Below are 26,701 nucleotides of genomic sequence, written 5' to 3' on the forward strand. Positions count from 1 at the left end.
TACTTATGCATTAAAGTTTTGTTCAGTTCCTGTAAGTTTATAAAAGTGTACCTTTAAGATGGCATGGCGATTTAAAGCTTCCAAATTCAAGAATGCAGCTCCAATTGTCCCAAAACCAGAAGCATGTGTTCGTGACATTTGTGTAGGTTCTTATCAGACATATGGAAATAATATTGCAGCTTCAGCGGCTTTTATGGCCTTTAACGTGGACCATAATGGTATTTTAAGTTCATTTAATTGTTTTTCTTCATTGTTTCTTCAAGTGAGAATTTGATATGATGAATGTCTGATTAGGTTCCAGCCTTGCTGTTTTACCTATTGATGATTGCGGAAGAAAAAGTAAAACAATGCCATTGTTACATGCACATTCTGACACAGTTACTGATATGGACTTTTCCAATTTCCATGATGGCCTTCTAGCTACTGGATCACAAGAATGCAAGGTCTGTTTGTGAAAAATAAATTATAGTTCATTTTGGATTAAGCCAGTTGTTTCTGTTTTTAGTAAAATTATAAAAGTGTACATATAAGCTTGAAAAACCAATCTCAATCTGAAACTGATTTAAAGTGTGCTTGTATTACATTATTTAATCTTCTCCATAGACAGATAGTTCTGATGTGACAACCTTAAGTAACGTATGCCTTTTCATTCAAGATTTTTACATCAATCATTTACTTCAGATATACTAGAAACTAGTTCTTAGAGCAGACTGTATAAAACTTTTTATTCTACGTTTTTTTTTGTTATAATAAATAAAACCATTCTTTGTTATTGATTCCTCTTTTGAAGGTGTGGCATATACCTGAGGAAGGTCTTGAAGAGAGTTTATGTAATCCTGAAGCAACTTTAACACACAGACAGAGGCGAATTGAATGTCTGAGATGGCATCCAACTGTTGATTGTCTTCTTTCAACCGCTTCTTCAGCCACGTTTATTTTGTGGGATGTTACACAACAATCTGAAATATATAGTGAGTTATAAATAAATTAAGAAAGCAAAACTTTATCCGTAATTGAAAATAATATTTTTGTATGTTTATAGAAAATATATTTTTTTGGCTCTTTTAATTTTCTGCGATTGTTAATGATAAAGTTATAACGATTTAGGTACAACTACTGAATATGGTTTGATTCAGAGTTTATGTTGGAAAGAAGACGGTAGGCAAGCAGCATTACACACAAAAGATAAAATGGTTTACATCGTTGATCCGAGAACTGATCAGGTCACTAATGTTACTGATTCCCATCAAAGCATTAAAGATTCTAGGGTAGTTTGGTTAGGACATTCCACTAGAATTCTTACGACTGGATTTGATTCGGTAAGTTCAAAATTTATTCTGTTATTTTGAAATATAGTTACAGATTAGAATGTTCTCATGAGAAATTAATGTGTTTCAGGCTAGACAACGTGAAGTTTACATAAGAGATTTAAGGAATTTTAGTGTCCCTGAAAAAGCATTAGTCTTGGATAGTTCCACAGGGTATTTTTCATTTATTCGGATATAAAATAATAAAATTGTTTTGTTGGAAAAATGTTAATATAGTGTACTTTTTTTTATAGTATACTGATACCTCTGTATGACTCAGACACTTGTATGTTATTTCTTGCGGGGAAAGGAGATACGACTATATCTTATTTAGAAGTTACTGACAGGTAAGTTAAAATTTTATACTATTTGTGCTTTTTAAAGCATTAATACTTAACTGCTGAAAATTTGGCTAGGAACGCAATGCCAGATCTTTCGATTTTTATCAGGGGTATAATAAACATGCGTGTTACGACGGATAAAATCGAAGGTTCTTGCGTGTCAAAAACGCACATTTATAATTTTTGGCATTGTTATTTTATTTCAGAGAACCATTTTTAGTAGAAGGCATTCGACATACAGGCGAACAAACAAAAGGGGCTTGTTTGGTTCCTAAAAGAGCTCTTAATGTTATGCAAGCAGAAGTAAATAGAGTTCTACAGTTGACATCAAATTCGGTTGTACCGATCATGTATCAAGTACCAAGGAAGGTAAGTCTTTTCTATGATCATTTTCAATTATATTAGAACTCATCTCATCGGCCATATGTCTATATTTCTTGTAATAGCTTATTATACAGATGTGTATATTTCCAAAGAACGTGAATTCGTTATAGAGCCCCTCGTTTTGGTGCAGGAAAATAAATGCTCTCTTGTTACTTATTCTTCATGATTACAGTATGTATAACGAGATCTGTCACCAACTTCTTATGCATGTGCATGTTAGGGCTTACCCACATTCGATTGAAATGGTTCAGAAAAAGCAAAGCCAACCGAACACTAAAAATAATTTGTAGGTCTTCTGTGGTTTTCTTGTGTTTTTTTCCCCATATTCTTCTTGTTGCTGTTTAGCCACTAAGGATCCAGTTATTCCTTATTTGAGACCCTCTAGCACAAGATCAACCTTCTGATTGTCTATACCCGCATTGGCGTCTTTTCCACAGCAGTCAAAAACATTACCCTCCTCCATCATGTTGCTAACATTCTTATAACAGGCAATATCCAGGCAATCCAATTAAATGCCAAGGAAAAATCTCTATTTAACTATCTGCAGTAAATTAGCGGAACCTTTTTTTCTTCTCAAATCTAACACTTAAAAATTCGAGGCACAGTCGTTTTATCCCAGCAAATTGTAACGGGAATGTTAGCTTCAACTGTTCTTCGATTCCGCAGCTTATTATTACAGAAAGTTTGTAAATTGCTGCCTGCCTTGAAAACTGTGGGATCTTGTAAAGTGTTTTATTTAAAATTTTCCTAAAGAAAAGGAAGAATAATATCTAGGAATGAATGAATGAATTAAAAAGAAATTGAGTACAAATAATATTTGTAACATCTATAATAATATTTAGGGCAAACCAACCATTTATTCTTTTTAATAATTTTTAACCAGAAGTAATGATAATAATAAAAATTGTAAGGAACATTTTTGTTTCAGTCGTACCGTGATTTTCATTCAGAGTTATTCCCCAACACATCAGGTTGTGAGAGCAAGGTAAATCCTACCCAATGGATGCAAGGGTCAGACCTTCCTGTACCTAAGATCAGCCTTAACCCAGCCGACAAGCAAGTCAAGGTAGAAATTCTCTATTCTTCACTTTTATATTTAAAAATTAATAATATGTATAACTTTGATGTCTACTTAATAATTGATTTGCTATCAGAGTATCTTCATTGAATACTACTTGTGCTACTCAGGTGGTAGCCCCTTAGACGAATGTTTCCCGTGTTCCCAAAAATATATTGCTGATTATTAGGTCTTCTGGCAGCCTACTCACGTAGCCATCCATTTCGTACTCTGGCTCACTTAAGGAGATAATTGAAAGTTCTCCATGATGGGTTTACAGATCTCTATTTATTTTCCTATCCGGCCACGGTTCTACCTTATCCGTCCCCTGATCCTTCTGGGTATTTTCCGCACAAAATGTTTAACTTTTCTCTGGAAATTTTGTTTGTAGTCCTAGCTATAGTCTCCCATGACTTGTTAGATGTGCTGAAAGTTTTCTTTTGGTTTAAACTCATTAATTTTAAACCCGATGCATCATTTTCTTTAAAAATTGTTATCAATGATTTCTGCTTCTACATTTGATGTTGGAGGTTCCAGGCAGAATTGTGCTCTGTAGATCCTTCCATATTTTTAACACCTTGCGAAGAAGGCAGTTAAGCAGAAGTGGCGATAAAAAGAAATGATCCTCTGCTTAAGGTTATCTCAATCAAATAATGCCAAAGATGCGAGTGGATTCCTTTGGCGGCTACGAGGTTTTAGACTTTCAAATCGGCATTTCTATTAACCTTATAGGCGCCTTACATCGTTAAACAGTTCTCTCATTTTCTCCTAAACCCTTCAAACCTGACAGATTTCCTTGAAAACAACCATTTAAAACAATTCATTTCATATTATTAATCACTTCTTTGTATAAAATAGCACACTTTTTGTAAGTAATATTAACTGACACTAATGTTTATTCCACCACTTTAGCAAGTACATCGGGGAAGCTTATCAGATATACGGCGTGAAATAGAAGAGAATATAGCAAGAGCCGCCGCTAAAGTTAATGTAACAAAGCCTTTGCCCGCGGCTGTGCCACCCGCAGCAGCACCTACGGTAAGCAGTACAGCTGATTTGTCAGCTGTCACAGCCAAACCGTTTAGGAGCTGTATCACCAATACTAGGTCGGTGTTTGAAAAAGATCAAAATGAAACCAATGAATCGGCAAAGAATAAACGGAATTCACTGGAGACGAAAGAAATTGATTTGATAAAAATACAAAATGGAAATGAATGTGTTACTCCGCCGAAACCATTGCCTAGAATTTCTAGGACTGGTTCTATGTCAGATGGTACGACACAACAAGAACTAGATAATACACCAAAGCCAGTTGCCAGGCCTAGAACAAATTCCATGCAACCTCCTGGCCAGGTTCCTCAAACACTGCAGAATAACGTTCAACCTGGGTTCATCTGTTCGATAAACATTTCAGGAGGTTATAAGGTTAGAAAAAGTGCTGTTTGAAGAGTTGATCACATTTATCACCCTAGCATTTTCTGTTTTTGTTTTACTCGAGCAGCATGGTTTAATTGATTTTTCTGTGTGTTGAAAGCATGAGGTAATTAATGTATCACATTTTATTTAAAACCTGCAAGTGTGTACATTTTTTGGTTTTGTTTTTTTATTGGTTAGTATTTATTTATACCCACCGTAAACATGGCTGAGAACAGAATTATAGCCTACGTCTCATTTTATTTCTAAAGTTTCTTAGAAAAGAGAAAATCTAAGACAATACATTTATTTTGAAAGATGCTCTAATCATTAGGTGAATAATTTCGAAACTTCTGCACGGTTGTGATACTTTATCAAGTGAAAAAAGAAAGTAACGATACGCCCTAAAATCATCGATTAAAATTAGGCCTAAGACATGAGAGTCGTGGAAAATTTATGTGATTGGTTCGATTCATGGTCTTGGCTTGGATGTTATTTAATGAAATAGTTTGGAAAATTCAAGTAAATAAGTTAGCCAACTGCTTTCGTTCATTACTCCTGATTGGTATTTGAATGTAACGCCCACCTGAAAAAAATACTTTTATTGTACTTGTAACTTTAAAGATACATATGTATAAATGCTCATATTACACTTTTTAATAACAGAATACCAATAACAAATTCAAGATGATTGATCATAATCACATATATGTAGAGTTCGTTGATGATCAAGATTCTTCTAATGAAGTACTAGAACAAGAATTATCAATCTTTTTATACTTAACGCCCTATTTTTTATATTTATAATGATCAAATTTCTACTAATCGCCCACGAGCAAGCATACCTTAATTTTTGCGATGCTAATTACACGTTATTTGTTTATTTATACTTTGCATGTGTTAAAACTATAAAGAAAATTTCATTTTGATGCATTTCTGCATTTCCACCGATACAGTGCCAAACAATGCGGAATTTTACTAAATTAAAGAAAAATTAAATATAAAATTTACGAAGTCTGATTAATGAAATCCATGTGCCTGATGGTGTGAAACTAAATATTTGATGTCTGGTTAAATTTCCGTTAGAAACATTCGAAGGTCTCTCCTTTTGGAAATATTATAGCGGTTTCTCTGTTAGCTGATAATTCTTCTAATTAGCATTAAATCTGATTCTATGAGAAATGAGTTAGGAAAAGTTATTAACAGATTAACATCATTTACCAACTATTTTTTTTTTTATAATGTAAAGTTTTTGTTTTATTCAGCTACTGGTTTTTTAAAATTTCATTTAGATTTATATCATTAGAAGTGAATAAACAAATCTAGAAATAACTAAATTAACAGATATATGAAGCAATTGTGGTACTTTTATAGAAAATCAAGAAATCTTGTTTTAAAAAAATGCGCCTTTTAGAGTAAAATAATAATGGCTATTTTTCGGTCAGACTTTAATTCCCATTTACCAAATTAGGAATCATGGACGGAGCCGACTAGCCAACATATCTTTTAATAATAATGTAAATTTATAGTTAGACGTTGTATGAGTAGTTGATGAAAGTGATTCAGAAGATTTTTAATTAAATTTTGAGTAGTGCAATTAAGAAATTGAGAAAGATGTGTGTAGTCGTGGAATCTTGGCTTAGACGAAGATGTTTAATGTAACTCTTAGGGACTATGTGGTACTCTTAAAAACCTGTAGAAATATTGCACAATCTTTCTAAAAGATGCTAGGCTTTTTAGACTATAAAACTTAGGACTAGTTGCTAGCTATATTAAAACTCTTTGGTTAGGATTTGTTTTGGAAACTGTTTGGACGTTACCTCTTTTCAACTGATTTTTCGATAGTCTTTGTTGAGTTGAACTAAATATTTTTTCGAATCTTGCAGGGAAGCTGATAGGCCTGGAGGTGAAAGGGTAGGTTATGAATGTGTGAAGGTGTTTTCTGTAAGTTTTGCATGAGCACACAATATTATTACCAAAGGTCGTTAATTAAAGACTTCTGCTTATGCTGCCACAATAACCATATGAAATTCTAGTTAACAAGTTTTACGGGTCATCTTCGTCGCAATGTTGAGTCATACTCACCAACCAATTTGTCATTTTCTTATATCCTCGAACGAAATTTCGAAGAATTTATCTGACTGCTACATTCATCTTAAAGAGCAATAAGATAAAATTGTATAGCATATATTTAAATTTTTAGTAGATTCAATTGTTCAAAAAAAAATTTCAGTAAGTATCAGTAGTCTCTATAGATTAGTTTAGTACATATTGTAAACAAATGTGCTTGATTTTTGTTCTGTTGTGGCATGATGTTTCATCTAAGTTGAAATAACCAGTCATAAAACACTAAAAGACAGTGAATTTATCTATCTGTTCAGCCTCGCCTTGGTCCAAAACCATTTACACCTCCTAAGTTCAATGAAAGCGGCGGCGGAGGTACCGGAAGTGAAGTGACAGACAATGATGCATCAATATTGCATATAAATGCAAGCAGTACGTTGACTTCCACTGTAAATACAACTACACTTCCTGCTCCTTTACGTGACATTGTTAATGGTAATGATAAATCCAGCCCGGAACTTGTCCAGCCAGATCACAACGACAACAACGATCAGGTTAGTATAATCTATTAACTAATTAGAATTGTATGGATGAGTGAAAAGTCTGCGCAAATTAAACTTTGAAAAAAAAAATGATTGGTTATAACCAGTTTTGGGGTTATAACTTGTTACTTGGTCTCTCGTTGCTATCATATATCACTTCAAGGTATGTTGTGCAACATTTTTTAATTTCCTTCTGTTAGTAGGCTAATTTGGTCTAGAAATTAGGTAATTTTATTTTAAATTAAGGGATGCCAACTTCTGTGGTCGTTGACGACCAGAGAAATTTTCAGTGCGCTATCGGCTTTTTCGCACAGTGTTCTCTAGTTGTAAACCAAACCTAGAAATCGCTACAAAAAAAAACAAAAAGTGACATTACATTTTTAAAATATGATTCCTTTGAGGTACTGTTTAAAATTTTCTTTTCTTTAACGAAGTTTCTGTGTATAATTGTATTTTCTAACACTTGAAATGTAGAAAGTTCACAACTGGCGCAGACGTAAATATTTCTAAAGAACATTCATTATTGCGGACTTGTCTTTGTATATTCATCAAGTCTTTTATTCAATAGAATTTCTTCTTGAAGTTGAACTTGAAAACATCCCAAAGAGTGCACTATAAAATCTTATAATCTTAATCAAAAATCTTATAGTGATGTTTCAAAGATTCAGATTTTTCACTAATTCTAGATTATTTTTTTATATGTGTCGTGTCAACCCATGTCGCCTTCCTATGTACTCCATAATATATCTTTTTTTTTTTTTGTTAGGTTTATGCTTTTTATATAAAATCACTTACCATCATGTGCAAACTAGTCTTGGCCTCAATAATATTTACTAAATAAACATAGCTTTAAAACATAAATAAAGCATAGCTTTCTAGCGAAAGTAGGTGACGATTTCCAATTTTTTTGATGGTTTTTACCTTTTATTTTTCAAATAAGATTGAAGATACTTTTCAAGTACAATCTGGCATTGGCCTTAATATTATCTATCAATTTCAGAAACAACATCATTCTAGCCAAGGTAGGAGGACGATTTCCACTTTTTCCGTTGGTTTTTACTTCTTATTTTAGAAATTAGATCGACCCTCAATAAACAATCTTGCCTTAGTCTTAATCACTTCTATCAACTTAGATCTATATTAAAAATTGTGCAACGAAATAAGTTATGTTTACATTTAGGAGTTAACATATTTTGTACTGATGAAATTAACATATTTTATTTACTAGATACAGGAAGTAGTTGGTATGAGGGATTATACTCCTCCTCCAGAGGAAATAGAAGATGTTGGAGCGGGTGGAGACTTGATAAGGGGCGCTGAAGCAAGAGCCAGCATTGCTGAGAGAAGGAAGATGTACGAAAACCGATCTCTCTCTTTACAAGCGCCTGCACCCACCAGCCTGTCTGCAGCACAGGTATATTCCAGAAAAAAGATTAGCATTTTTTTTGTTTTTTAATGCTTGACCAATTTCTTGAGGTTTTTCTTCTTCTTCTTTGGTTCTATTGGAATTAAATTATTGTTACACTTTAGTCGGTAAAAATGAGACCAGTGTCCAAGGATGATGACCAGTTACAAGTACAACAGCAGAGATCGATTCAAGTCAAAACAAGTGCTGCTACTAATGCTCCAAAACGAACTTCAACAGTGTTTGGTGAGTTTTAATAAGATTGCCTTTTCAAGTCTTTTCACGTTTATGATTCACAAATTTTATTCAAACTGAATTATAAATTTTATGTAATTTTAGTTGTTCTCAAAATCACGAGAAGATCATTCAATAAAAATAAATTGTTCTTCAGAGGAATGCTCCGTTACCTTTTAAACTGGAAATATCTGTTCTTAACTGTTTTCTTTCCAGGGGGTAAGACTGTAAGGGAACGTTTAGACGTGCGATTAATATTGGTGCGGAAAAAACCGTCACCTGACGCATATTTTTTATAATAATTTAATATGGCGCCCATAGTACCGGGTACTCAAACTTCAAAAAAATCCTAGTCATCAAACATCCAGAGAACTATATTAATAATCATTTTCTGAAAACCATAGGCACATTTGAAGTGCTTTAAGCAGACTAGATTTTCTCAAAATTTAACAAGCATGGTAGGTGTTTGTTTTATTGCTCAGTTTACGACTTTTGGATTGCACTAATGGAGGAAGAAAAATACCACACCTGTGACAGCTCTATTCAAAAATCGCTAGCAGGCTTATATTCTTAAATTGGTTCCTCCTGTACCACTAATTCTTATCTAGACACAAGTTCTCTGTTTAAAAATTATTATTTTTTTTTTAGTCAGTGTCTTGTTTCATCCATTCATCGCATGCGGTTTTTCTTTTCTGTTTTTCTGTGTAATTTCTCTATATTTTTACCTATCAGTGTCCTGTACTAAGTTAAAGTTTTACTTATAGAACCATCAAATTTAATAAGACCATACCCTTCAAGTTTTAAACAAAATCCTTTTTAAGGTGTTGACATTTACAAATAAACAGCTGTCCATTCAAGAGCAACTTGTCTTATACTTTTCAAAAGTACATTAACGTTGTTTGAATTTTTTTGACGGATTCCATTTTCAAAAATGATCCTTCAACATCTGATGGTATTGTTGTCTTGAGCCTTTTCCAGAGCAATGGTGTCCTTTATATAGTCACGTAAAAGGCATCTAGGAAAATCAGGCATCTCGATTCTGTTTAAGAGTTTACTAACCACTGAGGTACCCCTGCCCATTTTAGTACAGATTAAAAAAAAAAACATACCAAAAAGTTTTACGCAACCAAGTTAATATGGAAATAGCCGAATGTTTTTGGAATTTCTTACCAAGAGAAGTTCGATATGCAAATATAATTGACTAGCTTAGCGAATTTCCATCGCTCCGTTAGCACATATCTTTCTTAAACCTAATTTCTTGTATAAATCAAATTTTTCCAATTGTTACATAAGTGATAAATAATATTTTCAATTTTGTAGGAAGAGTTTCTAAATACAGACATTTAAAAGGAACTCCTGCTCATAAATCCCAATTTATTGAGAATGTCCGGAATGTTAGCAGGCAAATCTCTGGGGAATGTGATGGGTTTCATTGTACGTATAGTATCATATTTAATTGTTCAATTAGCTTTGTAATTTCCTTTATCAGCACTTTTTGTTTTTTTTGTTTTTTTATAAGGCAATAGCGATCGAGTGGCTGTTCCTTTGGGTGGCGCCGGAGGTAAATTAGCGATATTTGAATTAAACAAGCCAGGAAAATTACCCGATGGGGTAACTCCTACGCTTGTAAATGCAAATACTATTATGGATTTCCAGTGGGATCCGTTTGACAATCGAAGAATTGCTGTTGGTTCGTACTCTTTTTTAAAACATTATCTTATTCGTATTGTTGATTGTTTTTGGTGATTGATTTATTAATCCAGAAGTAAAAAAGAATAATGCCAATTTCAGTAATTTTTTTTTTTATTTTAGCCGAGTTTTCGACTTAACGACATCTTCATACATTGCTATAAAGTTGGTGGAACTTCTGTCCTGTATCCTTGAGTTTTAAAGTATACAGGACAGAAGACTCACAATCTTATAACAATGTAAAAAGTATTATAATAGTCAATATCATGGGCCCTGAAGATGACCTTGTCCACAGGTCGAAAGCTCGGCAAAAATAAAAAAATAATGACTTAAATTGCCATTATTCTTTCTTCCTTCTAGATTATCTTATTCATTTTTGAAAATTATTTCTTTACAAAAAAGTAATAACAGGTAATAACTATTATAAGTAATTTTTTTTTTTTTAACAGGTTGTGATGATGGAACTGTTAAACTATGGCTAGTACCGGAAGGCGGATTAACTGAGCCAACAAATAATCCTCATGAAGTGTTACAGGCTCATACTGAAAAGATATACTGTGTGAAGTGGCATCCACTTGCTGCTGACCTGCTTACCACAACTTCTTACGATACTACAATAAGACTCTGGGATCTTAATACCATGACTCAGGCGATTAAACTTAACGCTTATGACCAGGTACTTAAGAGTATGAGCACAAAATTTAAAATTAGTGTAGTGAAGATTTATTTTATTTTTACTCATTTATGTAACAGGTAGTAGCGATGGCTTGGTCTCCTTGTGGAAGGTATTTAGCAGCAGCTACTCGCGGGTCAATAGTCTCAGTGTATGATCCTAGAATGGGTGCAGATCCCTTAGGACAAGGTAAAGGACCCGGTGGTACCCGAGGAGCAAGACTCGTCTGGGCAGTGGAAGGACAATATATTGTAGTTACTGGATTTGATAAGTACATGGATTTTTATTAAATTAGATAATTGAAAAACAATAGCACGTTAAGAATTTAAGATTGATGTTGAGATAAGATTGATGTTCAGGATTTAAAGCCCCATTATTCAAATTTCATACGAAAAATTGTTTCAAATCTATTTTTAGAGTGTCAGAAAGGCAGATAATGGTTTTAAAAAGCGATGATCTCAGTACTCCGTTGGCTACTGTTGGACTTGACGTCTCTCCAGCCATACTCATACCATTTTATGATGAAGACAGTTCTACACTCTTCTTAACCGGCAGAGTTAGTTTAAAATATTTTATTCATCATTCCATTAGTTGCTCATGACATGCTAGGTGTAAATATTATATTTGCTAAATAAAAATATTAGAAAGTTCTTAGTTCTTAAGAAGTAGTTCTAAATTTATTATTATTTATTATTAGTTATGTGGAGCCTCACTTTGTATTTATGCCCTTTAGTACAACCATAGGCGGATTTTAAGGGGTCTAATATTTAAAATTTATTTGATTAAAAATAAAATATTTGAATCAGTATTTTTTAGAAGAACGCATGTAAAATGACGAGCTATCAAAGTAAGTTTATAAATTTAAAATGATGGAAATAAAGGCGCTCACGGACATTTAATGGTTCAACACTTTTTTAATAATAGTAATTGTGCACAAAATACAGACCAAGGGTCTCCTGGTAGGAATGAATCGAGAAAAAAAAGTTGGCATTAATTTATTTTTTGGATCTTTATCACTTCCCAGTCGAAGAAGCACAAGTCGGACAAGTGCCATTTTTCTTAATTGTCATACCATTATTATTTTCATTTCAGGGTGATAGCACAATATACACCTATGAAGTTTGTAATGAACCTCCATATTTGAATCCTCTAAGTCATCATCGATGTAGTACATTACACCAAGGATTGTCCTTCCTTAATAAGAAATGCTGTGATGTTTCATCGGTAGAATTCGCTAAAGCTCTTAGATTAGCTAACACTACAGTGGAACCACTGTCATTTACTGTACCACGAATTAAGGTGAGTTAAGAAAAAATATTGTAAATTTACATAGCTATAGTATTATTTTACAGCTTTTAAGAATTTATCCCTGTTATAGAGTGATCTTTTCCAAGATGATCTCTTTCCTGAGACGAAGGTAACTTGGGAAAAAACCATGACAAGTGCTGAGTGGCTATCTGGCTGTAATACACAACAACGCAGAATTTGCTTGAAACCAGAAAATATGGATAGTTGTAAGTTTATTGTTTAAAGTAACTAGAATTGGTGGCCCTTTTTATTATTTATGTTAAATCATCTTGATTTTTCATAGATTGAGACCGAAATATATTGTTAAATAGCACAATGTGAATTATTGTTAAAATAAATTGCTAAATCTTTATTTTGATTGCTAGTGTCTGAAACACAAGGAAGTCCTGCTAGCCAACAGAATCAAACAATTAGTGGAAGTACCCAACATAAAGAATCAAATAAACCCAGCCCTGGTCCCCCCACGACTAGACTGCCATGGTCTGATCCAGTTGTTAAACATAAACAGGAACAGGTTAGCAAATAATTCAACACATAGACTTTTAAGAACAGTATTATTGATAGGCATATTAAATTATTAAAAAATTAAGTTAGTTATAATCATTTAGTTGCTAAAATATGGCATTAGAACATTGTTCTCAATAACTTCTTGGGTTAGTTCTGTAGTATGTCGAATAAATGATAGCATCTGCATTGCCGAAGAGGCTGTAATATCCATTTTCAAAGATTTTATAACATCTAGACTGATCTGATTATGGGGGCGAATATAGTGGGTAAGTAGCATAGAAGGAGAAGTCAAAAGTATCCGTTCTGTGACGGATTAAATCGATCATGATTAAATCATTTATTAATGGATTGATCGCGTCCTGACTGCATTAGAGTTAAGTGTAGCGTTAAAATTCGGGTTGAACGTCCTATTAACTATCAAAATCAGAAGTATATTTTTCCAGAATCTGTCAATATATAAATAGTCTTAAGTAAATTAAGCACTAAGTCAAATAAAATGATTAACTAAAATCGAAGTTACTATAAATGTAATGTAAATTTAATTGATTGCTTAATCCAATTAAATAAAATTTTAGACAACCCTGTTTGTAACCTAAGAGAAACCTTACATTCTCCTTACATACAACGCGGTGACCAATTACACATGTAAGTAACGTAATGTATGAACATCTTCCTCTTAAAATTAAATTAATTGCAGAAAAGTAATAGCTAACTTACTTAAAACGTAACAACGAATAACATCCAAATTTCCTATTTTTTTAGTTATAGGAACAATTGCCACTTTAATTCACACCAATAAAAATGTACCAAAAATAAACTATAATGTAACGTAGCAATTTTGCTTCATAATTTTTACACTTCTAAAGCTCAAGTTTATTTAATATTCTAATTCATTACCTACCTAACCTTTAAGAATTTAAGAATCTTCTAAATTATTAAAACAATTACAAAAAAAAAATAGCCTATTGCATTCTAAAGGGAAGTGTTTTCACTTCCTCATATACATTGCCTTCTCGCTACGGTTTGTGTGGGTAAAGTCTGGGGACTCTGATTGGAAACTATTCAACTTTTTTTTTTACAGATACAGAAATCTGTGAGCAGTAAACTGGAAATTAATTTAAAATTAGAGCAAGATAAAATGGAAGGAGTGGACGAAGGAGAGTGGGTAAGTTAATATCATTTAGTAATTGTAACATATGCATGTTATTAGATCTATTAGATCTGATAATTAGTGATTCATACATCTCAAAAAAATAATAATAACAAATATGTTAGTCCAAGACGTTGCGTGTAATAATAATATGTTTACTTACAACAATGAGAAATATTAGCTATTCTAAAGCAATATGTAATAATTAAAAGGTACAAATATGAACGTTTATTTCTATTGTTTTGTATTTTTCAGAACGATTAAATCTGAGGTCATCAACTAGACAAACTTATTCAAATCTTTTGTAATCACATAATTTGTTGGTAATTATTAAACTTTTATTAATCCAAAGCGAATAAACAAAAAGAAAAAGTTTAGAAGTTAATACCAAAACTTTTTTTTGTTTTTTTGGAAGGTAAAAACCAAAAGTTTAATTCAGTTATGCGGTAAAATTAAATTATATTTAATGCTATTTGTAAAAGATATATTCTAGACGCACATTATTCCTTTGCATAATTCTTATGTCAAATCATTCCAATTTTTAATAGAAACTATTTTTTAAAAAAAAGGGTTTGTCTATATGACTTACTTATGCCTTAAATAAAAAACAAAGAAAAGTAAGAAAAACCGCTAATACTATATTGCTAAAAAGTTGACGTTTCAGAAAAAAATATCGTTATGTTTATGAAAATATGAGAGCATTTTATTGATCATTATTTTATTTTTCAATTTTACAGTATTCAACATTCATAATTAAATTTACCTAACCTCTGTATTTTTCTGTAAATGTTATACGAATTATTTTTTAAAAGAAAATAAGAGTGATATAGCTGAGTTAGAAATGTAAACAATGGTACTAGGTTCTGTATAATATTGCTAATTGAATAATGCTAAATCAGTAAAAACAATTTAGTTTTTGCCAGGAGATTCCCATTTTAGTTTATAAAACAGATTTTTACATAGATAAATAAACCATAAGGGCAAAAAAAAAAGATTAAAATTATGTGAAAAGATTCAATAAAGCAATTTATTTTATTTCGGTTACTAAGCCAACATAATGGTCTTAGCAGCACCCACTATTGTTATCCCGTGGGTCATTACTACATTAACAGCACTAGTGAACCAGTGTAACTGGTGTATTACGGTGTTAAACGTTTTCTGACCTGATTTGGATTTTCTGAAATTAAATCCATCAGGTTTTTTATGCAATTTAACTTCCACTTGTAATGAGCCTTACCTAATTAGCTAACGTGACACTTGCGCAGTAAGTGGAAGTCAAGTTTTTCTGCAAAAATTTGCTAACTTAATCTTTATAGGTAATGGAGAGTCAGACAGAATATGTGATTTATATTGTTCAGCACTGCATTCAAACATGTGTTCATTTATTTCTTTGTAAAGTACGTACCTTCTCGGCGTCATCTATGACACCTAATTTGGTAACTGATATAATGTTTGCTTGAAAATGCTGGCAGACTTTTCATTTTTCTCAAAATTGAAAATAATTTTCAGAAGGAAGAAAGAATACTGCCAATTTCATTATTTTTTACTTTTGCCAAGCTTTCGACCAAGGGACTAGATCATCTTCAGGGCCTATGCTATAAACAATTATGTTTTTTTTTATATTGTAATGTGCAAGGTTGCTGTGCCTTCTGAAGTGTCTATTTATGTACTGAAATAAATTTAGGACTATTTTTTTCATGCCCAAGGGATTTTAAAATTGGATTTCTGTTAAAAGCTCATCAAGATTGCAATAATTTCTCTTATAAATCGTAAAGCAGGGAGAAAAATTTTCTACCACTCAGTAAGTTAAACAGTGGGATTATTAAACGGTTATGAGTTACTTTTAAGATCAGCTTTAGGTTCATTTATATATTTGGCTTATTTATGTTACACATCTTAGAGCCTTTGTTTGAAACATCCATTTATATTATAAGAAACAATTAGCTACACTACAAAGTAATGTGAAATATTATTTATTATATAAACTATAAGTAGTAATAAGACTTATTCTTCTTTTTTTGGCCAGGTATATCCTCAATACTGATTTCATTTTATTTCGATCGCCTACTTTGGGGCAAATACGTAGCAAAAGCGGAATCGCTCTCTGCATTGCTCTCATTAATGGAAACTCTCTCTAAAGAACTAATTTTACTCTTCCCGGTTAGGAATCTTAAAAGTTCTAGTAATTATCACTGTAGTGAATCATTTCATTTCTGTTCTAAAACAATCTTAAAAAGTTTACGAAATAGACTTTTTATTCTTGAGACATTTACTGAACAGTGTCTTGAGCTGTTTTGTTTCGTAAAAGTTCCGTACTTTTATTTCTTGTGACAGGATTACAATATGTGAACATTGTGCGGTGATGACGCACGATGGCCAAATTGGGAAACAGTTATTAATTTTCGTGATTGTAAATTTTACAATATTAATCTTACGGGTTCTATTTTAAGCCTCTATCTGGCTTATTTTTATTTTTATTTTTTTAATTAAATTTTATGAAGTTAAAATAAAGTTTTGGTTTGGAATTTTTGTTTGATCTTTTCATTAATTGATTTTACGAGGACAATATTGATTTCTGTATTTCATTCTTCACTATATTTTTTAAAAGACTGAAGCTAGATTTTAATTTTTGTGTACATTTGCATTTTTAATGTAAAAATCATTTATACTGTTCTAATTATTAAAAGAGAAATTTTTATTTTAATACTTTGGTTAAACGATTTCTCTGTGACACCACAACTCAACTTCATTAACTAAAATACAGCATTATTCAGAAACTAGTATCATTAAATATACCAATATAATAAGAACGAGAATATTGAAATTCTTAAAAAAATCAATAAAATAAAAAATGGACGGTCATATTTAATTTAAACTGCAAATTCTAGGCTGTCAAACCAAAAATTTAAGAAGCACTGTATTGTAAATATTTTCATTATTTAAAAAAAAAAACTTTGTTTTTATAAATTGTTAAGGATCAACCACAAAAAAGAAAAGAAGAATAAATTTGACACTATTAATGAAATAATTTTTATAATATTGACATATTATAACCTTAAAAATTGAAACAATATTTTGGAGACAATATATTATTTAATAAAATTAATTTCTCTCATTCTTTCTAGTCAGTTAATAAATAAAATAATGGTTTAGAATTTTTTTTTATCTATAATAATAATGTAAATAATAATTCTTAACATTTTGTGAAATTTATCATTATTAAATATGTATGAGACATTCATTTATTCAATTTTTTATTATTTGTGTAATAATGTGATTTTTTTTTGTAATAATTTATATAATTAGATAATTTATAATTATAATCCACAATAGCTCTTAACTCAAGGAAACACAAAAAATAAGAAATATGTAATTTGTTTGTGATTTTGCATCATCAGAACAGTTGCTCAAATTTGTTTTTTTCTTAAGTTATATGTGGAAAATCGAAAGTAATTTTGTCTTGATTCAAGCTCATGGATTAAGTCAGCTTTTGCAATTGTGATTGATCAGTTTACAGGTTTTGTTGTGGTCCCTTCTGACATTTTAGGAGTATTGGATTTCCTTTCTGAGTCCCTGTCATTGCAATAAACTCAAAACGCTAATTAGCGCTAAAATCTCATCCTTCTAACTGTAAGCATGTTTGCAAAATATTATCTTTGTCCTGGCGAATAGTTTATCTTGATGCAAACGGTCCTCCAACGGAATGGAGCTGTTTAAGCAGTCTCTGCTTTTCTTCTCACATAATTGCAAATTTCCAATTTTTTAATTCGTAATGGACTATTCTTAAATTTATAAACAGTTATTGATATAATATTTTATTGTATTCATTGAGTTCCCCCCTTCACTTCTTAGCCCTTTTCTTTTTGCAGTGCGTCATTATCCGTTGGGATGCATTTTCCAACCTTTGCTTTGCGTTGCTGTCCGAATAGGATTCGTTCTCTAAAACGTTAATGGTTCTAATCCTGTAGAAGTTGAAGTAGATGTTTGCTTAGTACGAGTAATGTTGGGAGCCGAGTTTATAGTTGATCAAAATGCCAGAATCATGGTATTTTTTACTGCATCTTCGTTTAACCAATCACTGCTTCATGCAGGCCCGCTTCTAGTACTTAAGGTTTAGTTTTGTTGTGAGAAGTGAAAATATTCTTTCCTTTTGAAAATACATAGCCTGTATGCTTTTGTGATACTGTATACATGTCCATTTTTTGGATCCACGCCTTGACAGCTTTTCTGAATTTGATCATGAAAGATCGCAATATGAGTTGAGGTAGACGACTGAAAATTCTACCTGTTTATTCGCGTTTTGGTTTTATCATTTTTTTATGGGATTCAATGGAGTACCATATGCCGTGAATTATCATGATCAGGACGCATATCCTTTCACTGCCACCCTAGTTGTTTTCCTCCTCGAATATAGGTATTCCTTGAGAGACTAGAAGTTAATGTTGGCCAACAAAAAGGAGATAGTCCCAAATTAGAGGAAGTCTTCTTTTTCGATTAATCAGAGAGATGTTTATCAGCCAACTGGATGTACGCGTCCGTGCTGAATATAAGTGAGAACTAGAATACATAAAAACTCGGGAACCAGCTAAAAATAATTTACGCTTTTAAGTTTCGCCATATACACAACCTAACTTTATTTTCTCTAATCTTTCCATGCGAGAGTCGGATATAACTGATTGGCCCATTCAAGCCCGTTGCATTTGTTCGGTTTTCCAAATAAACCCAACCAGTGTTATAATTCGTTTGATGAAACGAAAGTCACTTAGCTTTTGAAGAAAAGACCCTACAAAGTTCAAGGTCATCGTGTACTTGGAAGGATTGCTTCGGTAGCTTCTTCGACTGCTGGAGATCAATCACGGTGATTCTACTTAGATTCATTTGAAAGTTTTTTATGTAGGTGAAAGGACCGCTTCTTCCTACAGAAGTGCTGAATCTAAATTCAGGAGCCCCTACCATTCTCCTAAGTCTTAAGATAAAAAGGCAAATCTAGAGGAGATATACTAACTAGTGTTAGCCACAAGTGCCATGCAATCCATTCCGCTTTATAGTAAATACTTGTAAAACATTCCTAATGATTTCATTTAAATATTCGATTACGAAATTAAATATATATTTATAATATACCGATTAAATATAATATACCGATATATATATTATATACCGATCTATTCAATCATTGATTGACACACTTCCGAATTTCCTAACTCACTCAAAAAATTATGTTTAAGTTTTTTTGCCATTTAGCATTTTTATAATTGTTTTAATGTGACATAAAATATTAGTTCCTCTCTTTGTACACGACAGTTATATTATCTTTTAACATAAATATATTTATTATAAAAACTTTGGGTCAATAAAGATATTATTTTTTGAATTTTTAATCAATTTTTTTGATCAAAAATTGAAATTTCAATTACTTAAGAGGAAAATAAAATTGAATTCATCGTCAAAACAGATTGTATACATGTGCCATTTTAGATGAAAAATAGTTACCAGATTTTTTCATTTCTTGAATCATAAATAATGCAATGCTTAAATTTTATTCAAATTAATAAACAAACAGACGACATTAAAAATTCATTCCCTAATATGCTCAATCAGAAAATTATAGAGAAATTTTTTTATGGATTAATCATTTAAAATATTTTTTTATACTATTTTGCCTTTTTATCTATATTTTCTGAATAATTTTAGTGCAATACATTTGTGTTTTCAAAAATGAATAAATAATATTATTATTAAAATACAAATCTTTGTCAGATTCTGGCGCATTTGTGTTAGTTTATCTTCAAATCTTTTTTAGCAGAAATGTTTTCTAAGAATAATACATTTTATAAACAGTATTATTTTATTATTATTATTATTATTTTTATTTAAATAAGGGGAAGAAAGTATTGAATTTATTTATGTGTATAAATTTTGTATGTTCACAAAAATAAAGTAATAATCAAAAATAATAAAATGAAAAAGAATGATGCTTTGACTCATATATAATATAAAAATATATATACAAAATACCTGTGAAAAATATTTATAAGTGTGCATGTTGTAATTTTTATGTGATTTTTTCTTAAATTTATACCATATTTATACTTGAAGAAATAAAAATAAAATTGCGGTTTGTAAAACAAAAAGATCGTAGTGTGTTTCATCACATGAGTTTTCATATTCTTACTGGAATTCTCATATCTATAACTACAAATTTTCTGCAGACTGAATTTGTTGCCTTCTATATGAGATGAAAATTAGGTTAAATTAGATAATGGATGGAAAGTGTTTCTCAGGTACTGTACCAACAGACTTCGTGTGCCGACCCTTGTTGAAGATCTTTCCTTTTTCTAAGGTAAGGAGGCAAGGAGTCAAGTTTTTTGCTATCAAATGTTTTTATCTTATAATCTCATCTGACCTCGCAAACAACTAGAGATTTCATATCGCAAACTAAATTGTGACGCTTTTGGACAGAAAGAATGGTTCAAAGACTGCTATTGGTGCTGGACTCACAAATTAATTGATACCCTGTGGAGGTATTTTCTGAGCAAACCGTGCCGTTGAAAAAAGTGCAGCCATATTCAATCGGCCTGGTACTTTCTGTATTACAGTCGCAAATAGATGATTCTCTTGAGATTTGCTAAAGTAGTATTCAGATTCCTACTCAAACTGGCAGAGATGGTTGTGTATGTAGTACTATTTGTAGTTTTAAATAATATATCTCGTTAATCGCACGAAGTTTCAAGGAAGGCACAGCTTTTACAATTCATATGCAATTTTTGAGATGTCTTGATCGAGTAAGCCAATTTCATTTTCAAGATAGTTTTATTTAAATATTGTTCACAATAAGATATAAATCTCATATCATTGATTTCGGCTGACCAAGATCTCCGTGGATTAACGCTGTTTTTAGTACGTTCAGGAAATTAGAGTAGACACTAATTTCTCGTACCATTTTGTTTAATAAAAAAATGGAAAATAGCTTTTGGAATGACAACAGTCTAACTGTAGGTGTTTAGGAATGATGTAATAAGGTTAGAAAGATCTAAACAATGTTCTAACAATCACTAACAAAAAAAAATATGTTTGCCATTTAATCTGATACCATTATATTTCTGTCAGTAGTATAAAATAGATTTTTGGGAACTTTACATTCTTTTCAAGTCTGGTTAAATTCACCATTCCTTTTTCAGCCAACTTTGTTACCTTGTGGAAGTAGTGGCTCTTAGTTGAACCCGATTAGAATGTTAAACATTTTCAATAAAAACTAAAGATTTTATTGTGTTAATCCTTCAATAAAATGATGCTTTTCCAATATTTCCAATACTGTGTTTCAAGCGAAATTCTTTTAACCAAGATAGTTCTAAAACTGGCTACTTGAGTGCGATGTGAGAACAGTCCTTATACTTTACTTCCCTGTTGTTAAAATGAATTTGACTGCAAATTCTGAAAAGTAAATAACCTTTAATACCCAGAAATATGTTAATTAAATTTTAAAAGAAAATTTAATTCTTGGTTGATGTATTTATTTACGTTTTAGTTCAGTCAATTGGTAAGAGGGATTCCAATTCCTGATACGTGTAACAGAAGGACCAATCATGTAAGCTGCCTCTTGCAACTAGTGGCCATGATCCTTCTAATTCAATTGGGAAATGATGAACGTACTAAGCTATTAATGTGTAATAGATTCCTGTTCACAGAATATGTTACGATTTCAACAGGTGAAACAAATCTGATCCCACTAGAAGGATTCATTTGAAGCTTACTACCTTACATGACTTATAGGAGTTAATATATTCATATAATATGTATAATCTCTAGAAATTAATTTGGAACTGGACCTTAATCTAAATTAAATATCATGAGCCATTACGAATACGAAGTATAATAGGTATGAATAAAGAAAACTGGATCTTATGAATTCGTAATTCTAATTTGTGTCTTTTATTTATCTCTAAAATTTAATCATTTCTTCACAGTCTTATTTATTATTACGAGTAATGTACATATTCCTTTTCTTCGGAACTTCATATGTACTCGACATTGTGAGTGATCAAGGGCACTGTGGCTTATTGTACACTGGCTGGAAGGTAATTTGAGGGTTATTATTTCCCTATTAAAGACTTGCAGACCCAATGTTCAACATCTTGTCCTATTGTACTAAATAGTTGAAATATCTAGGAATTGTCTGTATATTGGTGACTGGTTCTTTCCAGAAATTTTTCCATACAAGTTGTAGTAGCGTTTTTGTACAGTTGAGCTCATGAACTATGTAAGTTGTACCTTCTTTGTCTTCCTTCCGCCTTTTTCTTTTACTAAGTTTATTCTTGAGCGAACCACATCACATTTGTTTTAACTCTAATTTTATCTTTGTAGATTTTTTTTAAGGAACTCTTTCATTTTTTGTTTCTTTATCTTTGGGTCTTCATTTTCATCTACATAACTCGAAAAAGTAATGAATTCAACTACTAAACAAATTCTTTTCTTTCTACGTTCCTGTCATATCTAGCTTTTATTATTATTGTTATCAACATTTCTTTACGAATTATATCGCTAACGTCTTTATTTTCTTGTTTATTGTCTTTTCTCAGTTTCAACAGAATATCTAGTGCTTCCAAATTCTTCTTTCAGCAAGTTCCGTACTCTCTCTTTTCAGTTGCTTCGGCGGAATTTCTTTCTTACTTCCTATTACTTCTTAATAGTGCATTATTAATCTCTCTACAAGCTGACAATTTTTCTAATGTGAAGATTTTTTTCAAGGTAAAATAAAAAGTGTTCGTTTTGTTTGTTGGAATTGTCTCGTGTCGGGTGTGAACGATCCAAAATAGTTTCATGATCTACTGTTTCTTTATGTTTTAGAGAGTAATCTAATTTATCTATGATTACGTGATAGAATATATCTCAAAAATGCAAAACGACTGACCACTGAAAAGAAAAATTCGTTTTCTGTAAATACGAAATAAATGACCTAGCGAAAACCCAACAAGAGACTAAGGGCGTGCAGAGGAAATCGTTGAAACAATGGTAGTTTAGCGTAACTACTAGGTTTAGCATCTTATTTACTCCAAATCCATCTTAGATATTTCAGATTGTAATAGGTATGTTACAGTTGGAATTAAAATTTTCAGCGACAGAATCGTTGCTAAAATGTATTTTGAATAAGTATACTCAGACATACCCTCCCATAGCATGAATACATTTTTTGAATCGAATATATTCTTCATACTACCCAAATAAGTTGTAATATAAACTATTAGAAACTTGTAAACTCTATAAAAAAAATGGTAAAGAATCTCTCAGGCGTAATTTGTTCAAATCCCGTCGATAACATACTTTTTTTCTAACATTCAGAGCTGTCATTAGCATTTGTCGGATTTAGGGCAGCTCCTAAAATAGCGATCTGTAAAAGACTTTTGCAAAATAAAGACATCTTTTTAAATGCCATAAATCATAATTTATACAACTGTATATAAATATATATTGATAACTTCTCATTCTCCATCATATTTATTCATCACAACTATCTCCTACGTGATTAATGCCATAGTTATTTCAAATAATACTAAATATTTATTTTGTAGATTATTGTTAATCTTTTTCATGACCGGTTCATTATTCTAAAGGGAAGAAAGATTATTGCCAATTTCAGTAATGATTCTTTTATTTATTTTTATACATTTTAATGCTTTTGCTTATTTTTAATCAATTAGAGGTGTTAATTGGTGTCATTATTAATTTTGATACACTTATTATATTAAGTTTGCATTGTGTAATGGCTAACGCCTTCAGTAACATATCCTTTGCAAAAAAAGAAGTGTATAAAATTAGATAAAATAATTGCAGGCATGTTAAAGACAAGGCAATTAATTAAAAAAAGCAGCCACAACTGCAGTGCGCTCTATTGGCTAAAGCCTAAACTACCCAGCAAGTAGTAGTTTTCAGACCTTCCACTAGATCGCATGGGTATGTAGAATGCATGCCTAATTTCATACAGCATACATGTTCATTTTTATTACTTTTTTAATAACCTTCACTGTAGGTAATATCTTATAATAACTAATATCTGTTTATGGTTTATTGATTAATGGTTTGAATAAGAAAGGCAATAAATACAAAAGAGTAATGTATACAAGTATAAAGTTTATTTATAAATAGCGTTAATAACATTGAATAAGTAGGGTGAAGGGACCAGTAATTGACTGCTTAAGAAAAAATTCGAGTTTAAGATAGAATAACTTCCGTTATTTTGGCTCCAGGTGTAGGTTATAAAATTGTACCGCTCCAGTAGGATGTATTGTATTTTATTAATATTTTAAAAGCAGTAAATTCGATCTTTATGTCAACCAAAAATGATTTTTTTTGGAAGTATGTCAATGAACCAGTAATTGACATACCGAATTTTCGGTGGAACCAGTGTTTGACATGGGGTGGGACCAGTAATTGACATACAAATACATTCATGAAACGACATAAGGTATGCATTCAAAATCACTTTTAAATCTAAATAAATCACTTAAATCACTTTTTCAATTGGATTTATAACAAAAATTAGTCTTATTCATAATTAATTACAATCAGTTTTTAAATAGGCAAACCTAAATAATCTAATATTTTTTCAACCTTACCCTTTTTTATGCAGCTTTTGACGATCAACCCTTACACAACTGTACTACCGGTAACATCACAAACATCACAAAGTCACCAACTCTCCACGTATGTTTGATTTCGCACCTGGTACTTCTCTTGAGGGAGCTTCATTTTTCCTCTGGCCGTTTTCTTTGATGGAATTCTATGGTTTAGCCATTTCCTCCCTTTCTTCTTTGTCTTGTGGCTAGGACCCAAAACTGAGGGAGAATGAGAGATTTTCCAACTCCGTTACGTGGGCGTCGTTTTTATTAGTCACGTAGGCCTCGGAAGCTGTTCGGCGATCACGACTATTCCAGTTTGTTGTTCATACATTGTTGTTCTCTACAGAATAATCATTCTGCATGCCCTCTTGAAATAAGGCGTACATTTGCTAATTCATTAATTTAAACATATTTTGTTGGAAGTTTTACTATTTATTTTATGTTGCCGATATTTTTTTATCAATGATTTTATTTTACAATGTATTGAATTTTTAATTATAATAAAATTTACCAACCTATCTTATCATTTTCCCTGGAAGTCAATCACTGGTCTCAAACAAAAAAGCTGTAGGACTAGTAATTGACATACATGTCAATTACTGGGCAGATTGCCGTTTCAAGGACCAGTGATTGCAGCCCCATTTTAATCCTCAATGCTTCTTATAATTAAAAAAAAAAACTACATAAATGAAATCTACAAGTAATACTAATTATAACAGAACATTGATAACCACACGAATATATGAACAAATAAACGAAAAATAAGAAAAAAGGAAAATTATTTTCTTATCAATCCTCCTTAGCAACGGCTTGTTTTTTCCTTGATTTTGAACTTTTAACACAAATAACCTTCCACTGATACCAAGGAACCTTCCAATAATTAATATTTTTCTGGAACTGCTGCCCAAAGGCTTCTCAATAACGAAATTGAAAGAATCACCACTAAAAACGGCTCATATCCCTTATAATACCAGTTTATTTCTGGTATGTCAATTACTGGTGCCCAGTCAATTACTGGTCCCTTCACCCTAAATGATATCAATTGTTAACGTGGAAATATCATAAGGTAAGCAGCAACACTATTCGTTCTTCCAATGTCGTCGAACCTATTAAAGTTTAAGCGACAGTAGTGCTGCATTTCTATTGGGGGGAAAAAAAATCTATTGTCTATTAAAAAATAGTAGTTCCAATAAGCGCCACTAGAGTGCAGCATTAACTGGACCTATATACATATAGTAATGTAACAACAAATTACCTTCAGTATGATCTAAGACTTCAAGAAGAGAGGACACTCTGTCGTCGGTCTCTCTAATATGTTTGAAAATATCACACAAATTACTTTTAGATTCTGTAGACGATGGATGAGAGAACACTGCTCTGTTGTTGGTCACCCGAAATATATCTAACAAGTCTCCAAGTGTCTCAATGTTGGTTAAAGTAAGTTATAAATTAAAGTAAGTGTGTGGTAATAAGAACCTCTAAAAATTTCTAACGAGTCACAAAGTACAACAAATGTTGGTTAAGAAGGTTCTAAATTGAAGCAAAAGTTTTTAACGAATTAATAAAAATAATTTTAAAAAATAAAGAATTAAATATGCCCCGCCCGCCCATCCTGCGAATTTAACTTGCCTATATAGAAGTAATGTCAATATGGCCGGTATGGAAGGAACATTCATTTATTCCTTTTTTTTCAGCGAATTAAATTTATTTTAAAATTATTTTAATTAAATCTATTAACAAAAACATAATACCACCTAATTATAATTTTTCCTAATTAAAAAAATAATTAGCACACTGGATTAATTCAAGAAAACTATGATGAACAAAAAAGTGTTTGTTACTTTATCAAATAGCTACCAGAAAGCAGCACCTATTCTAAGAAAGATTTACTTTTGAGATTTCATAACAAGTTGTTTATTCACGTTTTTTATTACAAAACTAATACAAAAAATATCAAATTAATGTAAAAAAAAGGTAAATAAATGAGACATTTTTCAAATTTGTTTTTTTT

General features: G+C 31.4%; 1 protein-coding gene across 3 annotated transcripts; it reads left to right on the forward strand.

Moving 5' to 3' along the window:
* The first annotated feature begins 58 nt into the window (after nucleotides 1-58).
* On the forward strand, nucleotides 59-19,948 carry pod1 (coronin). 3 transcript variants are annotated; one of them, XR_012462831.1, is made up of 23 exons: nucleotides 59-218; nucleotides 295-443; nucleotides 791-971; nucleotides 1,108-1,319; nucleotides 1,399-1,481; nucleotides 1,562-1,654; nucleotides 1,855-2,017; nucleotides 2,961-3,098; nucleotides 4,002-4,514; nucleotides 6,884-7,120; nucleotides 8,337-8,522; nucleotides 8,639-8,759; nucleotides 10,068-10,181; nucleotides 10,267-10,437; nucleotides 10,886-11,112; nucleotides 11,190-11,380; nucleotides 11,527-11,665; nucleotides 12,202-12,408; nucleotides 12,488-12,623; nucleotides 12,783-12,931; nucleotides 14,006-14,089; nucleotides 14,330-14,397; nucleotides 15,584-19,948. XR_012462831.1 is itself a non-coding variant. In XM_074142398.1 (22 exons), exons 1-22 carry the CDS (start codon nucleotides 59-61, stop codon nucleotides 14,336-14,338), a joined length of 3,663 nt encoding a protein of 1,220 aa, XP_073998499.1. In that variant the 3' UTR covers nucleotides 14,339-19,948. The 3 variants fall into 3 exon arrangements, 2 of the variants coding, with proteins under 2 accessions (XP_073998499.1, XP_073998500.1); XM_074142398.1 differs by having other exon boundaries at nucleotides 14,330-19,948; XM_074142399.1 differs by lacking the exon at nucleotides 4,002-4,514 and having other exon boundaries at nucleotides 14,330-19,948.
* The last annotated feature ends 6,753 nt before the right edge of the window (nucleotides 19,949-26,701 follow it).

The sequence above is a fragment of the Rhodnius prolixus genome, unplaced genomic scaffold (genome assembly GCF_049639745.1).
Source record: "Rhodnius prolixus isolate KJV_2025 unplaced genomic scaffold, Rpr scaffold_6, whole genome shotgun sequence".
NCBI classification, from domain to species: domain Eukaryota; kingdom Metazoa; phylum Arthropoda; class Insecta; order Hemiptera; family Reduviidae; genus Rhodnius; species Rhodnius prolixus.